The sequence below is a fragment of the Oreochromis niloticus genome, linkage group LG12 (genome assembly GCF_001858045.2).
Source record: "Oreochromis niloticus isolate F11D_XX linkage group LG12, O_niloticus_UMD_NMBU, whole genome shotgun sequence".
Taxonomy (NCBI): Eukaryota; Metazoa; Chordata; class Actinopteri; order Cichliformes; family Cichlidae; genus Oreochromis; species Oreochromis niloticus.
In genome coordinates this window covers 26,744,488-26,760,737 of record NC_031977.2, presented here as the reverse complement: position 1 = coordinate 26,760,737, position 16,250 = coordinate 26,744,488, and the positions used below count along the sequence as shown (strand labels likewise).

Sequence of the window (16,250 nt, the reverse complement as noted above, 5' to 3'; positions counted from 1 at the left end):
AAACAGCTAGCACTACCAAAAACATCACAAATATGAGCATGTTAGGTGAATCATTTTGTTGTGCTTGTGTTCTACACGTGTTCTTATACTTTTTATTAGGGTACAGAAAAAGCCAGAGAAATTCAAACATAAACGGTAAACAAAATTGGGGGGAAAAAAAATAATTCTCCCCTCCCAAGCAAAGAGCTTTATAGTGAATATTGTTCTGGATCCTGTGGCACTCAGGACCACTCAGGACCACGAAATCCTATGTCAGCATTTGCTTAAAAGACCTCATATTTGTCTTTTTGCATTACATAACAATCCCAGAGGTTTTAGATCTCCACTTTGGAGACCATTTGAGACCATCATGGGTCACTTGGCAGCTTTAGTGTAGACAAAATACTGAGGCGACAACATGCTTTATTCCCACTGGTGCAAACATGGACCAAAACATAATTTAATCATGTTGGTACATCTCATTTTTCACTGGACTCTTTCGCCATTTTTGCCCTACATTTCCAGCACTCACTAATACCGGCACCCACTTTGTCCCAGTAACACAGTTTAATACCACAGAACATGCCAGCAGTAGATTACCAGTCTCAGCGGTCAGGAAAAAGGTAGGTAGGCTGGAGGTCTTGGCAGTGCTATGTGAGTACAGAGCCAGATCAAAATTGTTCTGCTTCCACATCTAAAAAGAGGAGAGGGTGGCAGGGGGTCAGCACAGGAGTGAAGAAGGAAGGAAGGACAGGGTGGAAGGGGATTTGGTTTTTTGCTTTTGGGTACCTATGCTGATTCGTGGAAAAAAACTGGAGCTGTTCGGCCAAAACTAAGTACGGGAGGGAGTGAGCAAGGAGGGGAAAACGGGGAAAGGGTCAGGGGTAAGATGACTCCTACACTGAGGAACATGGACACAGATGGCAGAAAGCGAAAAAAGCCCGACTGCAACCTCAAAAAAGCCCAAAATAGTTGGTAGGTACCAAGCCTAATTGTGTCGGTCACATGATATGAGGGCTTGCCTGAATAACTGGCCCTCTTATTGTTAGTAGGCTCTTCTTTTTTCTTCTTTGTGGCACTGTTTGATTGGTCTACTAAGATCCCGCTTGTGTGCATGGGTTATTCTCAGAGGTGACTAATAGTTTCTGCTTGCCTAAAAGCATTATTCTGAGCACTCCATCCTTTGTGAGCTGCTGTTTTAGCCTTGGTGGTTTTTGTGCATTGGGTACATGGGTTATTGTGTGTGTCCTTGGCTTAAAAGTCCCAAATTTATGAACTTCAACAAGTATAGAAGTATAATTATTGAAGTTATTATGAAGTTTTCTGGTTTTTTATGCATTCAGTCAGATTTCGTTTAAATACACTGATTTCATTGATCTAAGGTAATTTCCTTATTTGGATGCCTTAGAAACCTCAGCAAGGGCAAGCAGCGTTAGGTTCTGTGCAGTGTGTCTGTCTGTTATTTAAAACAGTCATACAGACTCTTAAATAGGGATGAGTCGCTTTACTTGGTTTGCCATTTCTCAGTAAGGGTGTCAAACCCATGCATAGTCTCCACTGAAACCAGAGAGAGCTGACCTTAAGAGTATTTAAATCTAAGCCTTACACAACATTGAAAGCCACAGGGGGGGCTCAATTGTTTGCTCTTGCACCAGTGCTCGGTGTAGCATTGATAAAGGCTTGGATATTTGTTAGGTGCATAAGAATGTCATTTTAAAACTGTATCGAAGATAATTGCTGTCTGGGGGTTAGCAAGAGATAATTAAGCGGCAAAAGCTTTCATAACACAGATCCAAATCCAACCGTAACAGAGGCCTTATTAGAGACTGTGATGAAAATTTTCTTTCTTTCTCCTCTGATAGTGCAGGAAATGTATTCGATACTTTTGGGGTAATTGGTCTGAGAGTCTCAGTACTACCACACTGAGCAATAGTTGTCCAGGCTTTTTTTGTGTCCATACATAGCAGACAACTTAGCAAAGAACCCAAATTGTATCTTTAAGTACTCTGTTACTATGAGTCAGTCACAAAAACACAGAATTTGTTCCAATTTCTTTAGACGAATCTATGAAAAATGCAAAAGATATGCCCATGATGTGCAGTGTGTCGTTAAAAAAATTGAGGAAACCGGACAGTGGAGTGGAGAACAAAAACTGAAATGTCTGACAAAAAAAATATCCATTGTAGATGAACAATATCTGAAAGTCATCTCCTTAAGGAATAGGAATAAATCCAGCAAAGACTTCACACAGGACCTGGGAGATGTATCTGACCCTTCAGTTGTTCCAATTGCTGTTCACTGAAGCCTCATCAGAAAATGGTCTTGGTGGAAGGGTCGCTGTCAAGAAGGCCTTCCTAAAGAAGGGAGAGAAAAGGCTGAGGTATCCTAAATTATACAAGAACAAGACTGGAAAGACCTGTCACCACTGATTTTCAATGTGGCTGTATTTAAAACAGTGTTGTTGGAGATCTTGTCAATAGCATCTGATTGACAGCAGCTTTATTTACCAGCATGACAATGATCCCAAACACCCTTCCAATGCAGTAAAGCATACCTGGATAGAAAAACACACAGTGGTGCACTTTTAGCCATGGACTGGCCTCACCAGAGCTTGAACCTCTACATTATTGAAGCACTGTGGGATCTTTTAAAGTCCTTCAAGAAGACTGGAGAACTATTAATGAAGACTAGTTTAAGAAAGCCTGCCTTGGAGAGTTCAGACAGTGTTGAGGGATAATGTTAGTCATACTTAATATTAACTTTCAAGGTTGATAGAATTGTAGAAGCTCTGTATTTCTACGTATGTTTGGAGATGTTTCAATAAATCACTGCACCTGTTTCCAATTTTCCTGGCAAAATATAGAGGAATGAAGGGTGACTAAAGACCTTTGCACAGTACTGTATGTTCCTATTTACACCTGGTTTTAAAATACACCTCGGGATATCAGATTACAGTGGAAAGTGCTAAATAAGTGTAAATGACCACCCTGACTCATTTCAGCGCATGATCTCAAAACACCTGCTGAAGTTGTCGCATATGACTACCTGGGGTATAAACTACAAATGCATCATCAGCATGGACATGAGAAGAAAAGATGTCACGAGGAAGGACTCGGTGGTCCTTCATCTTGTCGTCTACCCTTTTTGCAACCCGTGAATGACTTTGCTCTGTCATTCTCAACAGCTGAAACACCTCATACATGCATATTAGTCCTTGAAACATTGTGCTAGCACTTGCTAAAAAAAATCTGTTTCTTCACTGGTGACAGATGCATGTAATAATGGCGCACTGGACCCTTTGACATTAATGAGATCCAAACACAAGTGGGACAGGTTTAAATGACGATGTCTCTCTGCTGTCCGCTTGTGATCCAGTCACCCCGTACATATTTTTAAAAAAAATGGTCTGTCAGACCTCTTTAGCATGCACCTCATCTCTGCTTGATGTTTGTGGGTTGAGACTACTGCCATTAGCTAGAGGATAACACGCCCAATGTTCAGAAAATGTTCCTGGTTGCATTGCGGGAAACCTAAATACCAAAGTTTGACATTGAAGAAACGTGTGGGGAATCTTTGGTTCTGCTGTAAGAATTTTGGCACTTTTAAATGCTGATAAGCCTTTTTTTTTTTTTAAATGGCTCTATGTGCTAAATCGTTGGAGTAATCTTTTTGTGGTACATTTTGCAGTGGATATCCACATTCAATTGAGGTTAAAGGTTAACTCTGAGGGATTTATTACTATTGACTTTTTGTTGTTTGTGGCAAGGCTGTGTTAATGTCACAAAATCCATTCATGAGTCATCTTTGCAGTGTGTTGAATGCCCGATAAAAGCAGTCCCCCTTTCAACAAAATACTTTACTGTAACCCAGTTTTGCCCAACGCAGCTGCATTAATGCATCTTTAACTTACATTTGAAACGACGATAGGAACTCCATGCTGTCAGGTCTTATGTAATATTGAAATAAAGAGAAAATGAACATATTTTTATATTTGGAAAGAAAGTTAAGAGGGGATTTTATTTCAAAGCAGTCTATCTTGAGACTTTAGTCATGGTGCAGAGATGGCAGGATCTCAAAGGTAAATCTAGCAAAAATTTCTACTGGAGACTGTTTATTTAGCTGTATGCTCGCGTTAATTTTTGACAGATTGCCTGTGTGTTTCCATCAGAAGCAATCTGAAGAGTTATTCACTTCTTAACAACCCGACTTAGTGCTGCAATGCAGGGGAGAAAATAAATAGACTGAGTGAGAGGATTTATGAAAGTGTGTGTGTGTGTGTGTGTGTGTGTGTGTGTGTCTGGTGAACCTTTTGAAGATGGTGCTGAGAGCGACATGCGCTGTTGTTGTCATTCTTAAGCGACCCCCCTCCTGCCCATCGACGCTGACTGATCATAGGACTGTAGCATGTGTGTGTACGTGTGCGTGTTTGGGTTCTAAGAGACAGCGCCTCCCTGCTGCGAAGTACAGAGTCAGAGGCAGCAGGTGCAGCTGACGCAGATTGGCTTTTAGCGGGCAGGGCCAGTTTGGGGGACAGAAAGGGAGAGAATGAGCTGAGAGGCGATAGAAGAGAAGGCTCAAACAAATACAACATCAGACCTTTGAACAGAACTGGATAGATGAGGTCACCGTGTTTTTAGCCCTTGGACAGTATGTGAGGAGGAAGGGAACGGGACCCAAAGTGTGCTGTGGAGGCATCTGACTTCTTCTTGGCTTCAATGGCGTATGTGAGTAATGATTTTTTTAAAAAAAACAAACAAACCACTCCACACAAAAGGTTTTGCGAAGGTTAAAAGAGAAACTTAAGGTAGTTTATTGTTGAGCCAAATCTCCAATAAGTTTAGAACAAAAACCTTGCTGGTCGTAGCCAGTTAGAGTTTGTTTCCCAGTAAAGTCATCTCAAGTATAGGATTGTTCTTGCTGTTGTTCTTGTAGAATTATCAGTGACGTGTTGAGGAACTGCTGAAGAGATGCGAACTCTGTGGCTCTGCATTTTGTCGCCTACATCAGCTCTGGCCTGGGCTCTTCATTGTGTCGACGAGAGCCCCTATCTCTGCCCGCAGAAGTCAAGTGACATAAAGACGCACTGTTCGGCGTGTCTTTGAAAGGAACAATTGTGGCAGAGAGAGAAAGGCAGAGAAAGTGATGGGTGGGCTCCAGCCAAATAATGGTGCTGAAATGCTGTGTGCTCTTGTGTGATGGGCCTCTGTATTACAAAGAAAAGTATTCCTGTCTTAGTTCACTTCATTATACTGATTATTCTGCAATAAGAACAGCTAGAGATGACAGTGTGCGTTCATCTGTGCATCGTTTTCTAGTATGTATGCATAATATTATTATTATTGTTATTATATGAATCGGTCTGCTACTTGCCTTGTGATCAGAGTGATGAAGGAGAGGGAAGTGCTCTGAATGCCCTTCATCTGTCTGAATGCTTTTCCCTGGCTGTAAAGCACATCCACGCAGGTTCACCTCCTCTTCTTCTCCCCCCCCCATTGCTGGCTGTCCTCCTCCACAGACATTGGCCGCCTCCCCCCTGTCTGTCCATCCTCTCTGCACTCAGATAACCAGTCAGTGGTACACCTCTTCTTCTACGACATTTGTCATTGGTTGATGTGTGCTGTGAATGCAGATAAATTCCTTTAAGAGGCAGTCTAGACTCAGCTGGCTGTGCTGCTCGCTCTCTCGCTCTCTCTCTCTCTCTCTTTATCTCCCTCGCTCTTGGTGGTTAGCTCGCGCCGTCCTCTCTCCTGCAACACCACCACAACCTGCCGATTCCTCAGTAAGCCTCTTCTGCTCCTTCTCTTCCCCTCTCCTCGTTCATCATCAGTTTTCTTCCCATCTCTCTGCGTAATTTTATTTCTGATCAATCACTCGCCACTCTATTTCCCAGTCTATTTTCTTTTCCATACTGCCATTTCCCTCCGTCCCTCTCTATCTCCCCTCAAAAAATACATTTTGTCTTTGACGTTTATTCATTTCCACCACTGTCCCATCTCCTCTTGATGTGAAGAGTCATGAAGGTGAGTGGCACTGTTTTAAAGGATTTGATCTTTCCGTACTTGGCTTCCTGTTTCTCGTAGTTTTGTAGTATTAAACATAATCTCTCTCCTTCTCTTAACTTACTGAGCCATCTGGTAGATGCGAGCATCCGGTGTCCTTGGAGGCACTGCAGTTGCGTATGCTTCAGGTATAACAATTAGCCGGCTAGTAGGATGCTGCTGTGAGTCATCATCTTGACACTGCATGTATGTTCTAGTTCTGTTTCTTTCAGCATGTGCCTAGACAGGATGAGAGGAAGGGGAGGGGGCTGAATCAGTGTGAGGATAGAGGAGCCGCGTGTCAATGCAGACTGTAGCTCGTGACACAGTGTTTTGCACCAGCTGTGGTGCATTGGCATCTCAGGCGGATTAATGATCACTGTTCAGCAGTGATAACAAACAGTTAAACTAATCACTGGAAGTAGTTTGCACAGAGGCTTCGTGTTACAGTCCATGGCACACAACACGTGTGCCTAGGGGCCGATGCTGTAACAGGTGAAACGCTCTAGTAGTGTTACAGGTTAGCTGGCAGTCTCTGCATTTTTTGGGGTCAATGAAAAGTCTAAAAATCAATATTTTATTAAACAGCTATCATCCATATGTTTATAAGAATGTATCAGAAATGTGAAGGAGTACAGTTTCGGCTACAGATGGCAGCTATGGAATAAAAACCCACTGTACACCTGCAAATGTAAGATTAGGTGTCAAGAATTGATAGAGGCCAAGAAGTGCAGCTAAGCGAGAGTGAATTGGCATCTAGCCTCCCCAAGAATGATGACGCTGCTCTGTAATTGCTGGACTGGTTTAAAAAAAACATTCCAGAAAAAAACATTTTCAGGTTTAAATGTTTCTACTTTGCTTAATTTTTTCTGCACAGACAACATGACACAGACACTTTAGCCTTGTTTGCCCATGTTGTGTCATTTCTGTATGCATGCGTGTGTGTCTGTGTGTCTCAGTGCTCTAATTATGGATACTGTTTGGCAACCCACATCCACAGGAAGAAAATGAGTCTGCCAGAAATAATCCTCAAGAGCAGGTTGCTTTACGGAGTCACTTTCTAGTGTTTTTATTTAGGGTTGCTCTCTTAGGTACTCTTGGCACACCGTTGCTGTGCAAGGCTCTGGTTTGCTCTTTGAGCGACTGCGTAATTGTTCCCAAAGATTAAACCTCAAACTGTTAGCGGACAAACAAGGAAGACCCAAAATTTACAAACAGATTTTGGAAATAAAGGTTAAACAGACGATTGAAATGCAGAACTGGTGGTGTTTAGAATGAGATGTGGTGTGCAATGTCTCCAAATGTACCAATGTCTTTCTTATTTCAGTTAGATATTTTTCAAGCATATGAAAGTGTTGCAGTGGTTAGCACTGTAGCTAACTGTTCAGTTTGTTTCCACCATCAGGGCAGGGTCTTTGTGTGGGGAGTTTTTCTCTGTGTTTGCGTGGGTTCTTAGTGGAGTTAGGTTCATTGGTAATTCTAAATTGCCCTTAGGTTTAAATGTGAGTGTGAGTGGTTGTCTGTCTCTGTGAAATTAAAGGGTGAAGCTACAGTTTGTGGGTGACCATAAACTAGGCTTAAGTATGGCCATGTACCAACTGGAAACATTTTGATGCAAAAAACTATAAAATTTCAACAGACAAAACAAACAAAATGAAGGTATTATACATATGATACAACATCCTTTGTGGAAATGGTGTCTGTTAATCAACTCTTCATACTCATCTGAAACTATTCAGGGCTGCTGTATCCAGAATTTTCCCATATAATTCCAGCATTTCTCAGGCACATTAACCGTGACCTGAATATTGCTGTTGCTCTTGCTCTTAAAAAGTCTATCAAAGTCACCTCAGTCATCCCTGGTGGTCTCAGGATCAGCACCTTGGAGAGCGGCAGCGGCACAGTTTTTAAAGGTTGTAAATGATTCACCTGAGCTGTGTTGGAAATGGGATGCTACATTTCGGCAGATAAAATCACATCATTTAAATATGAGCTGGACTTCCAAGTTTGTTTGTTTTAAACTGACTCAGTGCTTTTATCAAAATGGCACCTGTGCATTAGTTTCCTTAACAAAGCGGGTCAGACTCCTTCCTGTGTGCACCTTATCTCAAACATTTCTTCTAAGTTGTTTGAACAGTTATGTGATTTCCTCTCTCTGCTGCCAATTTTCAAATTAAATTTTGCATGCTACTGTTTCATCACCTGGTTACTTCCCTGCATCCCAACGACCTGCAAAATAGAAACATCACGGAGTTCATTCTTATCCAGGTAGCAAAAAGCAATTGCAATTACATTTGCTATGCATCAATTTGCATCCTGGTTCAGCTCCGTCCTTGCTTCTATTTTATTCTGCTAATACTGAGCGCATATTTTACATGAATTATTCATTGATTGTTACAAGTGAATTACAGAAGGGCCGCTCTTGGTAAATGGCAATAAAATGGAAAGATAGCAGGTTGTATGACACACCGTGCAGCTGTTTGTATTTTGCTTTCAGGCAAAGACTGTAAAGATTCATTCTGAAGGTCATGTAGCCAGACAGTCCATTTAGCTTGAATCACACACATGAATATGAAACTGAATCTCTTTGCTTAACGGCTGGGTACAAATCAGTGCATACTCCAGGTCGTGGCAGGATTATTGAGTTGTGTTCAAGGACGTGGGGTCATCTGTGAGAAAGCGTGATCGTTCCTGCCCCGCGTCTCACGTTCTCAAAGTTCGGTGCAGATTTCGCTGCTATCAAATGTCACAGGTGAGAAATCAGACGTGGCGAGCAGCAGGGAGGTGTTTGTTCTGGAAATGCGCTGTACTTTGATCATTTTTAACAGGCGTTGTCACGGACATCACAAAGTGCCGTTGTTTTTAGATTTTATATACACAACTAGGAGTGGCCATATGTAAACTTGAGTCTAAGGGTCGGTCATGTTGAGTTTCTTTTTTTAGAACCTCCTCAATAAAATAATGACCAGCTGACCTAGAAATCACACCCACGCTCAAATCACTCTCTTATCTTTCTTCCATGTCACCCTAAGGCAAAGGACCTTCAGTCTGCTTTTGCTGCAGATGTGTTTGGCCGCACATCTCTTCTGAGCGTTGCCTGGTTCTGTGTGTTGCTGGACGCTCGTGTTTGACTGTGGTGTGTGATGTGGTCCTCTTGTGGCAGTGGTGCTCCCCGGAATAAACATTTACACAGTCTCTTGTTAGTCCTTCAGACTTTGCCAGAGTCAATACATTGACTGCAGAAAATTTTTTTAGAGAGCGCTACTCAATGGCGTGAAACAAGCTGCCACACATGGATTCTTTAACTTAATCAATAAAGATTCGGTTACAAATCAGTTTAGGGTAGCTTTTCATATTGGTGCGGCCTTTATTAAACTGCCTTTTATTGTGAATTGACATAATTACAAGCAGCAGATATGAGACGGGAAGCAATTAAGTAATCAGAGATAAAATCGTGCCCCGCATTATATTGTCTTTTTTATCGTTCATTATTAATTTTTGTTCGTTATGGCGATGGACACAAGTTCACGAGTTTGGTTTCTTTGACTTTTTAATTCAATTCAATTCAGTTTTATTTATACAGTGCCAAATCACAGCAACAGTCACTTCAAGGCGCTTTATATTGTAAGGTAGACCCTACAATAATACATAAAAATTTGGCCAAGAGGCACTGAACTTGTGCTCAGATGTGCTTCTCTCACTGGAGAGAATTTCACCTCGGGGGTCAGTACATCATCAAATCATTGTTTACTCATTCTGTTTGAGATTTGGCAGCCTCTGAGCTCTCCTCACCTTCACTTCTGTGATTTTACTGTGAGAAAACCAAGAAATGTGTCCACTTATTTGTCAAATCAGCAGCAACGTAATCATTTTTAGTGTCACTAATGGATCCCTATTCCAGGAGGTCTTGATCAAAAGACAAATGATCATGTTTTTATGTGTTTGTTGTGGTTCTGCAAAGGATAAAGGCTAAGAGTGCGTGACCTCGACTGTTCCAGATGGAGCTCTCGGTCGGGAGGAAGGAGCCATAACTGGCCACAGGCTATTTAGAAAGGAGCCGCTTGCCCCCCACGCGAGGAGAATGCAGTCGGTTTATGCCGAGAGCTGTTTACATTTAATGCTTCCCCATTAAAGAAAAAAAAAAACCCCCCGAAAAAACAGGTTTAACCATAGAAGGAAGTAGGCTGTGATTGGTCCCCATGAAGATACAAACTTAAAAACCCCAAGCAAAGTCATTTGCGGCATAGAGGCCTCTTAAAGACTGCTGGAGGCTTCATAGTAGGTGGCCTCATCATCTGATTTTAAAGCATGTCGCTGTTGTTGTTGTGTTGTGTGTAAGCCTTGGGAACAGTGGTGAGGCCAGCTTTAAGTGGATGCGATCGGCTTTTTAACAGGTAAACATCATCAGCACCTGATTACCCACAAACAAAAATTCTTTTGAAATGACTTTAGTAGTGCAACAAATCCAATTATTGAAATACAGCTCATAATTAAAACTGTTACAGCTACAGAAAACCAGAAGAGAGAAAAAATGAAACTGTTCCAGACTGTTTTAGGTTAACTGTGAAAACACCCCCCACCCCCAGATTGATACTTTTAAAAATTATTTTAGAGAGAAATTAGGAAATAGGGGCTTAATAGTTTTATTTTATAGTTATTCACATCTGACCTGCAAAGGTGCAATGTTGTGAACTACTCCCACCTCGAGCAGCAGTAGAACATCAGCGCAGATGCTGTTACTGCATTGCAGTCTTAACTTAAATGCACCACGTTTTTCTTTTTTGCACTGCACCAGAGCATTTGGTTCTGTTTGAACTTGTACTCCAAAGCTGGTTACAAAACTTGTGTACCTTTCAGTGTCGCCCGGCGAACACAATTATAGTGACGCTGAGGCTAAAGGAGCACAGATTGGAAGCCAACTATAATGTAAATCTGGCATGAAAACATCTACGGGGCTGCCACTGAAGCAACTTTATGACTAACATTTCTGCTTTAATGGGTTCACGTTTTATAGAATACTTAAAAATTCTGTCTGTTATCACTGTTGGCATCACTGTGTCGGATTAGAATAATAACAGATGGTGTGATTTTTCTTTTTTTGTGTGGTTAAACATTAAAATAAAGTAAATTAAAAACTCCTATCTGAGATTGTCTGAATGTGTGGCAAAGGTTGTCAGCTGCCCCGGTGCGCGGGGATAAAATGATACTAGCCTTTCTAATGTTCGGAGCATTGCTCATGTCTCATTCTGGAAACGGTGATCTTTTTATAGTGTCAGTGCTGACAGCAAACCCTCTGCACGATCTGATTTGATTCCTTTGAAGTGCAGACTGTGATTTCCTATTGTAGATATCTGAGATGTCCTCACTGGAGTGCTATCATTGTTCCAGTTCTGCTTCATCATCATCTATCCCGAATCTTTCATTTATGTGTGCCCCCCCCCCCGTATTCTTCTCCCCTCCCCTCTCTCCTAGTCCCACCCAGACTTCTTTGTTTTTGGTTTTCTGAGGAAGTCACAGGGAGGTGTTGTCAGATGGCTGCTGTTGAAAAAGAGAATTCATAGCTTATGACACTAATCTGTTTCTGTCTCTCCTCTCTCTCTTTTCTCCGGCAGGTGAAAGAACGTGCAGACCGACTGTCTCACACTAAGCTATGGAATGCTCTCTGCTCCCACCATCACTAACCTCCAATCTTTGGACTGAGCTCCAAACGCTTAGTTAGCGGCTGTGCTTCTCCCCTCAGACTCTTTATAACCAGGGGACGAAGAGAAGGTGTGGGCTTACCAAGTCCTCCGCTAAAAACGCACAGAGCACTTCATCTTTTTTTTTTCTTCTTCTTCTTCTTCTTTTTTCTGTAGATATTTTAAGCAGGATTTTTGTTTCTTTGCATATTTTTCTCACCTGAAATCATATCAAGATGGATCTGGAGTCGTATCTGTGGATGGTGGTTATTGGCTTCATCATTGCCTTCGTCCTGGCATTTTCAGTCGGAGCTAATGATGTGGCCAATTCATTTGGCACAGCAGTGGGATCCGGCGTGGTCACTCTGAAGCAGGCCTGCATCCTGGCATCCATCTTCGAGACGCTGGGTTCAATGTTGCTCGGGGCCAAAGTGGGAGAGACGATTCGGAAGGGCATCATAGATGTCAGCCTCTACAATGACACGGTGCCCGTGCTCATGGCAGGCGAGGTCAGCGCCATGGTTGGTAAGTTGAATTTGCTCTTACATCCACTGAGTGATGCAGTTGCTGCTAATGTCTTAAGCCTCATTTTAGACATGCAAATCCTTATGTTTATCTGATGGACAGTTTTAGGTCATGTTGGAATAAGCACCAGAGTCAATTTGATTTAAAAGCCACAACAGCACTAATACTAAATAGATCCAGTGATTGTTTTTGTTGTAATATTTGCAACCTGTCGCATCTCTGAATGAAGTAAATGGTAAATGGCCTGTATTTGTATAGCGCTTTTCTAGTCCCTAAGGACCCCAAAGCGCTTTACACTACATTCAGTCATCCACACATTCACACACCGGTGATGGCAAGTTACATTGTAGCCACAGCCGCCCTGGGGCGCACTGACAGAGGCGAGGCTGCCGGACACTGGCGCCACCGGGCCCTCTGACCACCACCAGTAGGCAACGGGTGAAGTGTCTTGCCCGAGGACACAACGACTGAGACTGTCCGAGCCAGGGCTCGAACCGGCAACCTTCCGATTACAAGACGAACTCCCAACTCTTGAGCCACGATCGCCCCGATGTGAAGTAACTTGAATGCGCAAAAAACTTGAATATTGATGAAATTTAGGATTCATTATTTTATTTTATCCTTTACAAATCACATCAGACTTCATCAAAACTTGTAACAAACAAGATAAGTGGAGAAAATGTTTGACTTTTTGATGTTATAGCTGCGAAACAACTGTTAACAAACAGGAAACAACCATGAGACTGGAAATAAGAATAATAGTTGTCAGTAGCTCTGAAAACAGTCTTGAAATGCTTTTTATTAAAGATGCTTAAATGTGTTTTTCTTTTCTGTCTTCTAATACTGTTAAAAGGCTTTTGGATGAGCCACGATGGAAGAGACACATTTGACTTTGTTGCCTCGGCAAATTTTTTTTTTTTTCTGAAAATTTTCAACAAGAAAAGAAATCTTTAAAAATTGATTCATTTGCTAATATTAGTTGTGATGATAGTTGCAGCCCAGAGAAACTCCTGCGACTTCCACTCCATAGATGAAAAATGTGTTACCAAAGGTGCCCCCCCCTCCCCCATCACTCCAGTGTTTTAGGCACTACAAGTTTAGATCCTTATCCACCAGGCAGTAATGTCAGCGAAGGGTCACGCAGAGCCAAACATCTATTTTCAGCCACACGATCAAGTATTCCTACAGCAGTTTTCCTGATGTCAACATCATCTTGTCCGTCTAGGATTACAACAACACATGCTTTTTCCTAGTAAAATAATAAATAAAAACTCTTTACATTAGAAATCTTTCTCACATGCCTAAAACCTTTGCACATTACAGTAATATATGGTATATATTAAAGAAGAAATGATTCAGTCTTTTTGTCCCCATTACCTGTAAAGTTGTAAAATAGGAGAAAAATTTAAAAATTACTTTCCAACAGCCTAAATGACATCTCTTTTTTTTAAAAAAACTTCAACAATGTCTTATTTATTACCTCATATAAACTACTTTGATATGTATTGTTCAGTATTTACCAGGTCACAAATTAGGCCCTACTAATCCTCCTGAAATCCACTTTTGATCTTTAAAAGCTCTGTATAGCTTCATGCAGACATAGACCTTTATAAAAAGCTTAGAAATGAATTTGAATTTAACAATAAGAACAAGTTATATATATTATCCTGGGCTCAGCTGGTACTGGTGACATGCACCAGTCCTCATGTATGTATCATAATTACTGTTATTAAGCAGTGCACCTCACTCACTTTCTTACTGTACATGAAAGGCACTTTTTTAAATGTATTTTCGGATAAAACTTTATTGGGGCTTTGCTAATGTTAGCTAACCTTGCAGCGTTGTAAGTATTTCCTAAGAGCCGCAGGAAAACAAAACTCTTGAAGTGAAACATAAAGAGGAATTGTTGAGTATCAACTGGAGACTCGCACACCACCATTTCAGTAAAAGCAGAAAACAATGGGTCTCCCATTAGGACAATGCCATTTTGATGACAGACTGCTGGCAAATGTTGATTTAAAAAGGGCAGCATTATGCACAGGGGAGATGAAAATTCAGGTGTGGCTGGCTGCCACAGGTCACTGTTGGAGAAATGTTTTAACTGGCATATTGTTCATGCATAATTAAAGAAGTTTTAACCTATTGTTAAAACTTCCTCCAGTGCTTCTTGTGTGCTGGAGGTTTTGGTGTTTTGCTGGAGTTTAAAGTCTAATTTAGGGCTGACAATGATTTGTCCTATTATCTGCTTCTCTAGGATAATAAAAACAACCACATGTATAAAATCTCCAGCCAAAATAAGCTTTTAAAAGGCTGCCTCTTATAAGTGTACTTTGTACCCCCAAAACACTACTTAACAGCTAACTCGATGAGTGTTTCTAGCTCTACTTATCAGAGCACTGAACAGATGCCATGCTAACTCAATTTATGGAAATGTAAGCCAAGAGAAATGGTACACATTTTTCTACACATACACATTCCCTAGCACCACTCGGCTGAAACTGCTGTGAACCTCAGCTGTGTGCATGAGTCAGTGCAGTTTCCTGGTTCAGCTGTTGATTGGCTCTTTGGAGGCAGGTTGTGTCATCCCTCATATAATACCTCTGCTGTAAAACTGTTTCGGCCCCTCTTAATTCCTGTCCTCAGCCCCCTTCAGGTCATGCCGCAGCATCTCAATTAGATTAAGGTTAAGACTCTGACTTAGCCTCCGCAACAAATTTTCTTTTTCAGCAGCTCTGTTGTTGTTGTTTCACTCTGCGTGCTTTGGGTCATTGTCTCCTTACATCACCCAAAATCTCCAGAGCTGCAGGTCATGATCTGCTGCCCCTAAAGTTCTCTTGTAATTTTCAAATTCACTGTTTCCTCAGTGATTTGAAAAGGTGCTTTTTCACTACACACATTTTATGACTTTATTTATAGAGAGAGGTACCTCTATAAACCCACACTTCCAGTTTTTCCTGATTTTAATGAGCTTTTTAAAGTCTTAGGCTCAGATGTTCTTTTAGATTTTCCAGCTTGGGCCATGAGTAACTGCTCTCGGAGCTGAACTTTTTCTGTGTTATTGGTTTAGTTATAATATTTGTCTCTAATGAATGTAGTAATTTAGAAGACACATTTGAGTGATTATTGCGAAACTTTTTCTCACGACTGGATCTTAAAATATTCCTCTTTTTAAATATATATAATCTTCCATGTCAAAAACACTGAAATTACTATACATCATTGAGCAATTTGTGAATAGCAGTCTTTGTTAAAGGAGGATAAACAAAGCCTAGTGTAGTTTTCAGATTATACTTTTGTCCCAGCTTCTATAAACACTGCAAACTTAAGGCAGTCATTTGGAATTTCAAATGGCACTCTCAGGCCCTCATTTAAGATGTTACATGATGTCACACAAACTGCAGATGGGAATTAACTGCTAATTTTCCCAAGAGATTGTTTTTGTGTACGGAGGCGGACAAATAAATAAACTAAGCTAAACGTTAGATTTTTGTCTCTGTTTTGGTCACAGGGTCAGCCGTCTGGCAGCTAATCGCCTCCTTCCTCAAGCTCCCCATCTCTGGGACTCACTGCATCGTTGGCGCCACCATCGGCTTCTCTATGGTAGCCATCGGCACAAAGGGAGTACAGTGGATGCAGCTTGTCAAGATTGGTAATGGCAGAAGATTGTATCAGAGTAGTGTCTGTGTGTCTGCATGCGTGCCTATAATAACTGCCCCATTTTCCAGTGAAACCTGATGGAATAGAAACCACTCTGAGATCTGCCCAGTGGAGTTTGATTTTAGAAAGGTTTTTAGGTTTTTAGTAAACAACAATCTTCAGATTGTGTTTCCAAGTACATGACTCATTTTATGCCCAGTGCTTTATTGAGTTTAGTTTAGGCACATAAACCTATTTCTTCCTTGTTAAGAGCCTCTGTCATACATCATACAGCATCCTCGAGCTCAGCATCCAATAATAATGCATACTTTAAAGAATAATAAACTCTCACATCACCAGAAAACTGGTTATTGGGATTTATTCTCATACTTAA

The 16,250-nt window shown here is 41.3% G+C and overlaps 1 protein-coding gene across 7 annotated transcripts in view; it reads left to right on the top strand.

The window, feature by feature from the left end:
- Positions 1-16,250, top strand: part of slc20a2 (solute carrier family 20 member 2) — a 43,852-nt gene that overhangs the window by 11,579 nt on the left and 16,023 nt on the right. For 4 of the 7 annotated variants that reach the window (XM_019365769.2, XM_005473576.4, XM_003451015.5 and 1 more), the window contains exons 2-3: positions 11,630-12,220; positions 15,729-15,869. In XM_019365769.2, coding sequence (XP_019221314.1) covers positions 11,932-12,220; positions 15,729-15,869 — 430 coding nt within the window. In that variant the 5' untranslated portion in view covers positions 11,630-11,931. Of the gene's footprint in view, positions 1-4,471; positions 4,704-5,615; positions 5,759-5,820; positions 6,000-11,629; positions 12,221-15,728; positions 15,870-16,250 lie in introns of those variants that run through there. The other 3 variants (XM_019365771.2, XM_019365773.2, XM_025912003.1) reach the window with 3 other exon arrangements.